Source organism: Sus scrofa, chromosome 13 (genome assembly GCF_000003025.6).
Source record: "Sus scrofa isolate TJ Tabasco breed Duroc chromosome 13, Sscrofa11.1, whole genome shotgun sequence".
In the NCBI taxonomy this organism is placed as follows: domain Eukaryota; kingdom Metazoa; phylum Chordata; class Mammalia; order Artiodactyla; family Suidae; genus Sus; species Sus scrofa.
The window spans coordinates 134,579,304-134,592,551 of NC_010455.5; the positions used below are offsets into that span (position 1 = coordinate 134,579,304).

The 13,248-nt window shown below is 40.7% G+C and overlaps 2 protein-coding genes across 4 annotated transcripts in view; one reads left to right on the top strand and one right to left on the bottom strand.

Annotated features, from left to right (window-relative positions):
- The window catches only part of IQCG (IQ motif containing G), a 48,075-nt gene extending 39,256 nt beyond the window's left edge, over window positions 1-8,819 (bottom strand). For both annotated transcript variants that reach the window (XM_021070200.1, XM_021070199.1), the window contains exons 1-3: window positions 8,596-8,819; window positions 5,791-5,864; window positions 4,511-4,778 (exon numbers count right to left, since the gene is read on the bottom strand). In XM_021070200.1, the coding sequence (XP_020925859.1) occupies window positions 4,511-4,778; window positions 5,791-5,798 (276 nt within the window). In that variant the 5' untranslated portion in view covers window positions 5,799-5,864; window positions 8,596-8,819. The remainder of the gene's footprint in view (window positions 1-4,510; window positions 4,779-5,790; window positions 5,865-8,595) is intronic.
- RPL35A (ribosomal protein L35a) lies at window positions 8,985-12,570 on the top strand. 2 transcript variants are annotated; one of them, XM_003358773.4, is made up of 5 exons: window positions 8,985-9,056; window positions 9,677-9,721; window positions 9,916-10,068; window positions 10,965-11,109; window positions 12,495-12,567. In XM_003358773.4, the coding sequence occupies exons 2-5, from the start codon at window positions 9,711-9,713 to the stop codon at window positions 12,516-12,518; spliced, it is 333 nt and encodes a 110-aa protein (XP_003358821.1). In that variant the 5' UTR covers window positions 8,985-9,056; window positions 9,677-9,710; the 3' UTR covers window positions 12,519-12,567. The 2 variants fall into 2 exon arrangements, with proteins under 2 accessions (XP_003358821.1, XP_005670197.1); XM_005670140.3 differs by lacking the exon at window positions 8,985-9,056 and adding an exon at window positions 9,064-9,335 and having other exon boundaries at window positions 12,495-12,570.

Consider the following 13,248-nt stretch of genomic DNA (forward strand, 5'->3'; position numbering starts at 1 on the left):
GTATGGTACGGTAGTAGAACCTAAGGGAAAAAATAAGAAAAAAAGACAAAAAAAAAAAAAAAGAGTATTTCCTGCAAGGGAGTGCTTTCTAAACTTAGGACAAATTATTCCCACTTCTGGTAGAATGTGGTATGTTAGTATATCTTTCATCATTCCATTCCACTATTCTAGTAAAAGAAAATCTATTTGTAAATATCTTTAGCTACAAAAATAGCTGTGAAAGAGGGATGATGCTAACTGAACATTTGTCCCAAGGTTATTATAAGGCTCAACAATGTGAAGAAAGAAAACATCCATAAATATACTAAAATTTAAAAATATATATCCTAGGAGCTCCCAGTGTGTTGCAATGGGATCGACAGCTAGAATGGTGGTTCCATCCCCAGCCTATGGCAGTGGGTTAAGGATCCAGCATTGCTGCGGCTGTGGTGCAGGTGGCAGCTCTGGCTCAGATTCGATCCCTGGCCCCAAAGCTTCCATATGCTGTGGGGCAGCTAAAAAAAAAAAAAAAAAGAAAAAATATTTTAAGAGATTGAAAACATTTTTTTTTGGCTGTGCCTGTGACATGCGAAAGTTTCTGGGTCAGGGACTGAAGCTGCACCATAGCACCATAGCTGTAACCAGAGCAGTGACAATGCTGGATCCCTAACCTGCTGAGCCAAGAGAATCACATTTTTTTTTCTTTCTTTTTGTTTTTTGTTTTGTTTTGTTTTTTTCAGGGCCACACCAGTGGCATATGGAGGTTCCCAGGCTTAGGAGTCTAATTGGAGCTGTAGCCGCCAGCCACAGCCACAGCCACAGCAATGCCAGATCCTTAACCCACTGAGTGAGGCCAGGGATAGAACCCACAACCTCATGGTTCCTAGTCATATTCGTTTCCACTGCACCATGACGGAAATTCCAGAATCACAGTTTTTAAAAATCATAGAACTAATATATTGAGAAAGGGGCTTTTAAGCTGCTATTAATCAAAGTAAGAATATAAACCTTTACTATTTATATCTCTATAAAATCATAAGTAGAGCCTTTGTTGTCAGAAAATTTTGTGGGTGAAGATCATTATCATAAACCAAAATAAAACTGCAAAAGTTTTGTTCTTTTATTTACTGAAATGATGACCACTGCTGAATGCTGTTTATAAACTGGAGTTTTTCATTCTCTCTTGAGTTTCTAGGATGGCAAATTACACTTTCCTTTTTTTTTTTTTATTTTTATTTTTTTATTTTATTTTATTTTTTTGCTTTTTTAGGGCCGCATTTGCGGCGTATGGAAGTTCCCAGGGTAGGGATCGAATCAGAGGTGCAGCTGCTGGCCTACACCACAGCCTCAGCAATGCAGGATCCAAGCTGCATCTGCGATCTACACCACAGCTCATGGCAATGCCAGATCCTTAATCCACTGAGTGAGGCCAGGGATCTTCATGGATCCTAGTCGGGATCCTTAACCACTGAACAACAAGGGGAACTCCCAGCAAATTACCCTTAAACCTGCCAGTAAATATCACTGAAAAAAACTTTATCTTGTTTTGTTGTTGTTGTTTTGGCTGCACCTGTCGCATGTAGAAGTCCCTGGGCCAAGGATCAAACCCTTGCCAGAGCAGCAATCTGAGCCGCTGCAGTGACAACACCAGATCCTTAACCTCCTGCACCACAAGAGAACCCTTATAAAACTTTATCTTGTTAACCCTCAGGCCCTGAGGTTGGGTATTGGCTCTTTTAGCTAGCTTTTGTGGGAAATGCCTTTGACTGAATCACTAAAGAAGCAAGGGGTTATGAGGACCCAGCTACCCAAGATGGAATAATGTCCCTGAAAAATAGCCTGGTTTCCCAGCTACAGATCCAAGGAAAGTGAATCAAACCTTTTCCCTCACTAGTTTTCTTTCCAAATTTATTTGCTTTTAAGAACTATAAACCCTGGCTATTGTTTTCCATGTTCTCAGGGCCCCTGGGTAGACAGATAAAGCTTGATGATTTCAGAGCAGACACAGGCCAGAAAACCATGGCACTGAGTGTGCTGAGTCCAGACAAATGATTTTTATGTACACATCCAAATCTGAGGAGAAAATTCTCTTCAAACCTATTTTTTTAAGGTTTCAAACACTGTAATAGATACAAAGCAAAAGTAAAACCTGGGGAATTCCCATTGTGGCTCAGCGGAAACGAATCTCAGTAGCATCCATGAGGAGGCAGGTTTGATCCCTGGCCTCGCTCAGTGGGTTAAGGATGCGGCTTTGCTGTGAGCTGTGGTGTAGGTCACAGACATGGCTCAGATCTGGTGTGGCTGTGGCTGTGGCTGTGGTGCAAGCCAGCAGCTACAGCTCCAATTAGACCACTAGCCTGGGAGCCTCCATGTGCTGCAGGTGCAGCCCTAAAAAGACAAAAAAATAAAAAAATTTTAAAAAACCCTGTTGCAAAAAAACCCACAATTTTATCTTGTTAACTGAGTATCTTCCTTTCTTATTTGTGATTCTTACTGAAGGAGACAATAGGAAGGAAACACTAGTCTCTTCTGTACTATTTTTTTAAAAATTTTTTCCATTATAGTTGATTTTGTATTATATCTTAACTAGCTTAATTTAAGGATTAGACATTTTCAATACATTGAAAGGCTTAGTTCCTGGATTTCCACTATCTCTGCTTTCCATAAGTTAAAAAGGAAATGAATTTGTTTTAAAATTCCTATAATACCCATTAACTAACATTTTAAAACTACCCCAAAACTCATAGAATGTTAGCACTGGAAGGGACCATATGCATCATTTAGTTAAAACTCCATCACAACCTACGAATGAGAAAACTAAGACCAAGAAAGTGAAATAAATTGCTCATAGTACACAACTAAATCATAAAGGTTTCCTGATTCCAAATCTAATGTCCTATTGAAATTTTGTATAAACTTTAAAAACTTTAATAAAAGCTTTATGAACCCAGAATATACATATATTAACAATAATAATAATTTTTAAATTGTAAGGAGCAATTAAAGGGAAATTTAATTTGCTAGTTACAATAAATATGGACATCTTTTCTGTTAGATGTGAAAACCAATTTATCCTTTCATTTACATAGAAATTTTATTTTCTTTTTTTTTTTTTTTTTTTTTCTTTTTAGGGCCGCACCCATGGCCTAGGGGTTCCCTAGGGGTCAAATTGGAGCTGCAGCTGCCAGCCTATGCCACAGCCACAGCAATGCCAGATCCGAGCCATGTCTGTGACCTACACCACAGAGCACTGAGTGAGACCAGAGATTGAACTTGCTTCCTCATGTATACTAGTCGGGTTCCTTACCATGGAGCCACAACAGGAATTGCCTGCAGCAATTTTCATTTATCATAGAATCGGAAATAAGAGTATATTCTGTGCAAATTATACAATGTAATTTTGTTAAAACTTAATATGTGTTTGTATGTATAAATTTCTCTATTTTACATCTACAACCTAAGTAATTAAAATTTATAAAAGCTTTAAGAATTTATAAGGATTTTGCTTACTATCAAGTTGAGTTTTTTTATCTCAGTGGTGCTTTGAGGAGGAATCCAGAACATCATTGAAAATGTAATGGCTGACACCATGATATGGCTGGATATTCAGAAAAGCATACTATAACATGTTTAGCAATAACAAAGTCATTTTAGATTAAAGCAATGTCGAGAGGGTCCAGTTAAAGGCCCTCCCCCTAGTTTTCAGTTAGCTTTTAGTATCTGAGAAATACAAGATAGGGGAGATAATGCAATTACTTAGCAGATTGCCTCAATATATATATTATATAGTATTGACACTGATTTAGCTATGGAGGTTCCCAGTCTAGGGGTCTAATCAGAGTTGTAGCTGCCGGCCTACGCCAGAGCCACAGCAACGCCAGATCCGAGCCGTGTCTGCGACCCACACTACAGCTCACGGCAACACCGGATCCTTAACCCACTGAGCAAGGCCAGGGATCGAACTCACAATGTCATGGTTCCTAGTCAGATTCGTTAACCACTGAGCCATGACGGGAAATCCTCTATAGGCCTTTTAGAATAATGCCAACAGGAGTTCCCGTCGTGGCTCAGTGGTTAATGAATCCAACTGGAAACCATGGGGTTTTGGGTTCAATCCTTGGCCTTGCTCAGTGGGTTAGGGATCCAGCGTTGCCATGAACTGTGGTGTAGGTTGTATACGTGGCTGGGATCCTATGTTGCTGTGGCTCTGGCATAGGCTGGTGGCTACAGCTGCGATTCCTAGCCTGGGAACTTCCATATGCCGAAGGAGTGGCCCAAAAAATGACAAAAAAAAAAAAATAGAATAATGCCAACATATTGGAAGAAATGGATTTTCTGACTGGTAATGCACCTAAAGCTATGTCTGTTTCACTCTATTAATTGAGAGTAAGCATCTCAGATATTTACTGTAGCCCTTCACCTGATATGAAGGTGTTATTTCCCAAGTTAAACTTAATGGCGTAGGTACTGAAAATGATGGGGAAACAAAAAGAAAGGAAAGCTAAAATTAAGTAATAGTGAGTGTATCTACCATGCTGCTGCTTGGTCTTTTTTCATACTGAACTGGCATGATATAGTTTAGAATGGAGAGCTGGTCTATGGTGTCCTCCAGAACTGCAGAGATCCTCAGCACATCTACAATGGAGAGTGGCTTTGTGATTTCTGGTGTGATTTCTCTGGCTGTCTCTTTGGCTGTTTCTTCAATTTCTTCTGCAGCAGTAGGTGGTTCCCCTGTGACTGACACTGTCACCTCAGAGTGCCAAACATCTGGAGGAAGATTTGAGGTTTCCTGTTGACCTCTAAAGAAAGAATAAAAGAAAAAATAATTCAGCCGCTAAATGTTTAAAAATTACTTAAAAGCGCAGGCAGCATGTAGATTGGCTCCTGCAAAGTCCATGTTATCATATAATATAACCAACATAATGAACAAAAGTAGTTTGCATCTGATTCTGCTAAATACTTCACAGTGACATTCTCACCTACCAAAGGCAAGTAACTTCATATTTAATAAAGATAAAGATATGTAGCCCAGGCTATTTGGCTATGCTGACTATGCTTAATCAATTTGAACTTGAGCCAAAATAAACTTTTTTTCTAGCAACATCTTTAGATACTAACCAAAATTGTCTCGATTATTGGAAGATGAAACACAGCAGCCAGTCTCCAAGGTGACCCATATGATTTTTTTCTTGTACTCCTGCCCTTGTCTAGTCTTCCCCACATTGAATAGGACTAACCTATGTAACTAAAATGATACTGTGGGTTCCAAGGCTAGGTGATTTTGAGACATTAAAGCTTCTCCATCACTTTCTCATAGCGCTGTGTGGGAAGCCACTTTCCTTGTCATGAGGACACATAAGGAGTCCTGTGAAGGGTTCCTGATGCTAAGAAGCTAAAGCTTCTTGCCCACAGCCAGCATCAACTTGCCACCTCTGTAAAAGAGCCATCTTGGAGGTGGATCCTCTAGACCCAGTCAAGTCTATAGATGATTGCAGCCCTGGCCAACCTCAAATTCTGAGAGACCCCAAAACAGAAGCAACCACTTAAACTGCTCCCAAATTCTTGACCCACAGAAACTGTATAAAATGATAAATGATTTACTTTCAGTCACTAAGTTTTGTTACACATCCATAGGTAAATAATACAGATATTTAACATAAGGCATTTTTTTTGCTTTTTTTTAGGGCTGCACCTATGAGATCTCCCTAAGGCATTATACGTGAATATATGTGTGTGTGTGTATAACATATATTTACATATAATTATATAATTATTTATTATATATATAATAAATTGGAAATTGGAACATACTCTTCCATTCTTCTTGAATTAGTTTTGTTAACCTCCACAGTACATTTATAATTTCAAAAAAAAAATGCAACCACCTAAAGTGGGAAGAAAACATTGAGATTAGTTTAAGGCAGTGCTGAATGAATTTAAGTTATTTCTACGCCCTTTCATTAAGAGAAAATTAAAGAGTTAGAAGAGCTGTAGCTTATCCCACTTTTTGCTTAGCAGAACAGTCCCAGAGATGGAAGAACCATTGCCATCATGTGCTGCAGGTCTATTAAATAGTCAGCTTACTTATTGGCACTCTTTGAGTTTCTTAAGGTAAGTAAGTGTCCAACATGGCTTTTCTTATGTTTTTTTTTTTTTTCTTTTTCCTTTTTTAGGGCCACACCTGAGGCGTATGGAATTTCCTAGGCTAGGGGTCAAATCAGAGCTGCAGCTGCTGCCCCACACCACAGCCACAGCAAGGCAGGATCCAAGGTGTATCTACAACCTACACCAAGCTCATGGCAATCCTTAAGCCACTGAGAGAGTCCAGGGATCGAACCTGCATCCTCATGGATCTTAGTAGGGTTTGATAACATTGAGCCACAACAGGAACTCCCTGTTTTTTATTGTATTCTGAGTATTGGTTGGTGATAGTTTTATAACAGATTTACTTTTCTGTTATTCTGATTACTAAAATATTTAATTTGTTTGCTGCATTCCCCTTATCTGTCAGTTAACAGACTTAGAAAAACAATTGAGCTTCCACTTAGAAAAACTATATTTAACCTGAAAAATTAGTTTAAACTGCTATCAAGGTGTTACCCTTCCTCAGTAAATCAAAGGCTTCTCTGCTTAAATAAGCTTTACAATGAGAACATCCTATGGAGAAATTTCCTCTGTACTGAATCAATAGCAAATGATAAGTTTACAGTGTGATTTTGGCCACAATAAAGTGATCCTGAGGAGGGTGGTACAAATGTGTCTCATGAAACAAACATACACAGAAATTAAAGAATTTTTATGTAAACTGAAAAAGATTCCAAACTAGCCAAATTTTCTGGTATAAGCGCAGTCTTAGGAGGAAGTAGCATGGTAAGAAGATTTTGTTCTTTGCTGTGTTATTTTTCCATTTTTTGGGCCTGGGGCCTAGGTGAGTGTGCTTCACACAGGTAAGATAGGGCTACACTTATGCAGAACCCAGTACTTTTGTGCTGTTCTGGCTTCTCATTGCTCAACACTGAAAACTTAGGAGTCATTTCTGCTTCCTCCTTCATCGTGACATCAGCATTCTCCCAGTTCAAAGCATCACCACATCCTATGGATTTTACTTTCTATTTCCATATCCCCCCAACACCATGTTGAATCTGTTGTTCCTTGCTTGAACTACTCTAAAAGCCTCTAAATTATTATTATTATTATTATTTTGTCTTTTTAGGGCCGCACCGAGGTATATGGAGGTCCCCAGGCTAGGGGTCTAATCAGAGCTGTTGCCTAGGCCACAGACACAGCAAAGCCAGATCCGAGCCATGTCTGCAATCTACACCACAGCTCACAGCAACGCTGGATCCTTAACCCACTGAGTGAGGCGAGGGATTGAACCCACAACCTCATGGTTCCTAGTTGGATTCGTTTCCTCTGCACCACAACAGGAACTCCTAACAGCCTCTAAATTAAAAGCGATTTTTTTTTAAATGAACGACTGACCTTTTCAAATTGAAACTCTCATCACATCTCTCTTTAAAACCCTTCAATGGATTCTATTACCTTAGGACAAAAACTAAAATTCTCAACTTGGACCATAAGACTTGCATGACCTGGGTTCCTCTGTTCTTCTCCAGATCCACCTAGCACTGCCCTTTTATTGCTCTCATGGCCTCAGTTTCAGTGGGCTTCTTTCTTCTATGGAATCATGCTCCCTTCCAACTCAAGGTCTTTGCACGTGTTACTCCTTCAACTTGCACTCCTCTCCCTGCCCCTCTCCAAATTGTAAAGTCCCACTGATCCATCAGATATCAGCTTTAAATCACTGGCTTTTGCTAAGTATCTGCCATTGGCCCCCTCTGGAACCAATCTTTATAGCTAATTTTTTTCTCATATTACTTTTTTTTTTTTTGCTTTTTAGGGCATATGGAGGTTCCCAGGTTAGGGGCTGAATCCGAGCTGCAGCCGCTGGCTACATCACAGCAATGCAGGATCTGAGTCGTGTCTGTAACCTACACCACAGCTCACAAAAACGCTGGATCCTTAACCCACTGAACGAGGCGAGGGATCGAACGTGAGTTCTCTTGGCTGCTCGTCAGATTCTTTAACCGCTGGGCCACGACGGGAACACCTTACATTACCTTCTAATGTAGTATATATTTTATTCACTTGTTTTGCTCCCTCTACTAGATGTAAGCTCCATGAGGCAGAGATTTCTGCCGTTTTACTTACTGCAGCGTTTTCTGAGCCAAGAACAAAGCTTGGTACATGGTAGTCAGTCATTAAAACTACTTGTTGAAAAAAAGAAATAAATGCATTGAGCAACCCAAATAAATGTGCAATAATTAGGAAATTAAATCTCTGACTCAACTAATCTATCCAACTCTGGTCTGCAAGTATTTACTTAAGACCTATTACACATGGGCACGGTACTGCGCTCACTGAGAGCTTGGCGGCTGACGGAATTATTTTAAAAAGGGAAGGAGGCCTTTTGAGGGCAGTGCTCTTCACCCCAAAGACAAAATGAAAGAATGGAAGTAAGAACTTAAGTCATTTCTTGAAAGAAATAAAGGAGTACGAGGAAAGGAGGAAGGGGATGGGAAGGGGAGGTAAAGAGAACTCCCTCCCTCCTCCTGCCTTCGTGCTGGCGGGCTTTCTCTTCCAGGCTAGAACCCGAGAGTCTCCGTTCGCTCTATTCCACTGTGAAGAGAAGGAAAGAGACTCCCTTGTTGGCGAATCAAATCTGGAGGACCGGAGCGGCTTCACCTCAACTACTGCACACGGGAATGACGCTGAGGTGTTTCTGTGGCAACGCAAGCTTCGGAGGGCCTTTCTTCTCGTTTAGCTGGCTACCATTTTGCCTCCATCTGCTCCAAAATAATGCGGGTCGCATCTTACAAAGATAAAAGGACTCAGGGAAAGAATTGTACGAATGCTCTTGAACGAGGCTTATTTTAGTCAGAAGACGATTTCTCGGGCTCTTTTTTTGGCGGTCGCGGAAGATGCCTAAATGGGGGCGGGGCAGATAGGTGTTTACCCACAAGGCTCCGCGGCGGGGCCTTCCCCCTTCTCTTTCAGCCATCTTGGAGCCTGTGGAGGTGAGTTTAGCTCTGGCAGCTGAACTTTGAGGGCAAATGACTGGGATGGACTCGGTTTTTGCCTCAGCGAGGCACTGCTGCATCGCCGGGTCTCTGCCAGCTAGTGATATTTATGGATTCTAGCAACGGGGAGGACAGGATGGAGGAGATATTGGACTGATGGTGCTGGTCCCCTGACGTCTGTGAACGGGTGCTCCCGTAATCGGAGTTGCTTCCTGGAGGAACAGAGATGGATTCTGTCTGGCAGCAGTTGCCCTTTTGAAGCAGTCGTTCCTTTAGGCAGGGTTCCTTGTCCATTTATTCTTTCTCTAAACCTGGCTTTGCGTATTTACGATCTCTTTTTAGCCTTTCTTTCCTATGCTGTGCTTAAGAGCCTTGTTCCTTGCGTGCTTCTGTTTTCTTTGATATTCATTTTCTCCTACTGACCGTGGCGTGAATTTTCTTAAGACTTCCTTTTGGAGTTTCTAGAAGTTACTTGTAGTTTACTGTCTTACCACTTTTCGTTTTTGTCTCATTTTGGAGTTTGCTTAGCTGTTATCTGACTTAGGGGTCCTTTTCTGAGGAGACTAGGTAGGAAACGTGCGAATACAAGATTTTAAACTGATTATTTTTGTTTTAAGGCCTCCTGGGAGCAGGACTTCAAAACCAGCAAATATGTCGGGAAGGTATGCGTTTCACATATCATTGCTTTGTACTTGCAGTCTCTTTATTACGCTTGAACCTAAACGTGAGCTTAAAATTGGTGGGGGAAAAAATGTTTGCTACACGGGTCATCATCACAAGTCAGATCTGTACCTGTGGTTTATCGAAGTTGAGGTATCTTTTAACAGCTTATGGTTAACGATATATTTTGTCGTAGGTTGTGGTCCAAGGCCATTTTTGCTGGTTATAAGCGGGGTCTCCGGAACCAGAGGGAGCACACAGCTCTTCTTAAAATTGAAGGTGTTTATGCCCGAGATGAAACTGAATTTTATCTAGGCAAGAGATGTGCTTATGTGTACAAAGCAAAGAAGTAAGTTTATGTAGTATTTTTATATTTTCTGAGTTGTACTTGATTTGTCTCATTTGAAGTTGGTAAAGTAATTGGTACTGTTGTAGAGTCTACTTTGGATTTTATGGAACATCATGGTGGTGTTGGATGTAGGTGTCTTCTGCACTTAGAAAAAGTACAGCTGTTAAGTGTTTTCAAGGAAGGAGTCAGTTCTGTATATTATGATCTTAAGGTTTTATAGAGCCCTTTTCATGTACCTTAATTCATTTCGTTGGACTCTTATATAGTTGTATACATGCATGAACGTATTATTTATGTCTTTAGAGCATTGGTTCTTAATCCTGGCTTCTTTGGAAGATTCTTGGGGGTCACGCTTTTATTTCCCCTAGCCCCCTTTCCTTCTGCAACCAGAGTGAGCCTTTAAAAATTTAAGTCACATCATCTGTACATTGCTCAAACTCCCACTGGTCCCATCTCTTCAGTAAAAGTTGAGGTCATTAAGGAGCTTCTAGGACCATATACATTCAGGGCTCCCTGTTTCTACTCTTAACCCAGCTAGGATTTATCCTATCTACTGCCCTCCCAAGAGCCAGGGACACAACCTCAGGTTTTTAACACAAGCTGTTGTTCCCTTTCCAGTCTTTTCCCTAGTGTTACCTTCTTAGTAAGGCCTTCCTTGGTTATTGAAAATTGCAAAAAAGTTCTCTCTCTACATTCAAACATCCTCACATTTCCTTGTCCCCCATTGCCCTTTTCTCCTCCAATATTGTAGCTATTAACCATTTAAAGTTTCCCAGGTGACCAAAGTGGTTAACTAGGGTTGAGAGCCATTGGTCCTGAAGTCACCTTGATTTTTATATCTCACTATACTGATTGTCTTGGTTCTCATTCCTTTTTAAATCCTTTTTTAAAATCAGTAACACAGTGACTCCTGGCGGAAAACCTAACAAAACCAGAGTAATCTGGGGAAAGGTAACTCGTGCTCATGGCAACAGTGGCATGGTTCGTGCCAAATTCCGAAGCAACCTTCCTGCCAAGGCCATTGGACACAGAATCCGTGTGGTAAGTAGTTATTTGCAAATGGCACCTTGTTGAATCAAACTAAGCTGAAGGGGGTCTGGCTTTGACTGCTAAGGACTCCAGTGATTATAAAATGTCATGCTGCAAAATTAGTGGCTACTGTGAAAATGTATTATGGAACATGTTTTGGCAGAAACTTACAGAAAATCAAGGCAAAGGGATTGAATGATTTTTGCCTGCATTTGAGGTATTGCTAAAGCTGCCTGAAGGGAATAGTATAGTTGACCTATGAACAATGTATGGTTAAGGGCACAGTGGGAAATCCAGGTGTAACTACAGTTAGCTGAATCTGTGAGTTCTGTCAACTGCAGATTGTGTAGTACTGTAGTATGCATTTAAAAACCTGCAAGTGTTCTCCCTTGGCACAGTTGCTTAAGGATCTGGCATTGTCACTGCAGTGACTTGGCTGTGGTGTAGGCTGGCAGCTAAGCTCTGATTGGACCCCTAGCCTGGGAAGCTCTATATGCCACTAGTTTGGCCCTTTAAAAAAAAAATGGCAAAAAAATTTTTTAAAATCCACATATTTTCAACTTGTGTTGTACAAGGGTCAACTGCTTAAATGAACAGGGTTGGTTTTTTTTCTTTTCCCTTAGGGCCACTTCCAAGGCATATGGAGGTTTCCAGCCTAGGGGTCAAATCAGAGCTGTACCCGCTGACCTGTGCCACAGCCATGCCAGATCCGAGCCAAGTCTGGCACCCACACCACTGCTCATGGCAATGCTGGATCCTTAACCTGCTTGGCGAGGCCAGGAATCGAACGTGTGTCCTCATGGATAGTAGTCAGATTTGTTTCCACTGAGCTACGACAGGAACTCAAAAAATGAACAGATTTAAGCAAATATTAGAAGATAAAAATTTAATATGCCTTTTGCTAGCATAGCATTTCTCAACTCTTCATCATTACAGTCTTGTTTGAGTAGGTATTAGTTAGCTTTATTTTATAGAGAAAACTGGGTGCTAATGTTTATCATCCCAGGATTTAAACTCAGTCTTGAACTCCAGATTCTGTGTCTTTTCTAAAATAGCTTCTATTTCTTCATTTATACATTTTTACTTTATGTGGCTATATCCGTGGCTATAGAGTCACGGCACACTTTTAAACCCTGCTGAGCAGTTGAGATTTCTCATCGGGAGGCTTTAACTGCTGGTTAGAGGATGCAAAGTTACAGGGACTTTCAGTGTTCCCAGTACTGGTTCTTAAAGCATGTTGACCTAGAAACTGAAGGCTTTAAAAATTTAGTTCACTTGCCACCGAGATATAAGTCATTGGATACCTTTCAGAGATGGGTAATGGGACAATGGGATATTTATTCAGCAGTTTTTGTATAACATGCACCTAATGACGTTGTGTTCTTTTTTTCCCCCAGATGCTGTACCCTTCAAGAATTTAAACTTACTGAAAATTAAATAAAAGTGCATTTGTTCTCTTGTATTTTTGGTAAATGGCTTTAAATTTTCTTTGCCTTAAATTCATTTGCCAAGTGCTTAAGTGGTGGTTATCAGGCCTTTTCAGAGTATAAGGAAGCCCAGAGAATATGGCATTTAACAGATACAGATAAGAGGACGGTTTTGATGAGGATAGGATTTGAATGTCTTTTTTTTTTAGGGGTTGCACCCATGGCATATAGAAGTTCCCAGGCTAAGGGTCAAATCAGAGCTGCAGCTGCCGGCCTATACAACTCACAGCAACACCATATCCTTAACTTGCTGAGCCACAATGGGAAACTCCCCAGTTAAGGTCTTAGATGAAGCTATTCACATCCTGAAGTTACTGTTACGGTTCATTGGGTTACAAGACCAACTAGTATCCATGAGGACATGGGTTGGATCCCTGGCCTTGCTCATTGGGTTAAGGATCCCCAAGTTGCCGCAGCTCCGATTCCACTCCTAGCCTGGGAGCTTCCATATGTTACAGGTGAGCCCTTTTAAAAAAAGACCTTCATTGATGGTGGGGAGCAAGCTTACAAGTAAGCTTTAGTTGGGGACAGTGGAGAGGAGTATCTCAGGTTTATAGGAATGGTGCAAGTTTTTGGATACGAGATATCTTCAGGAAGTACAGAAAAAATTTTATCCAGGAGTTCCTGTTGTGGCTCAGCAGGTTAAGAATCCCCAACTAGTATC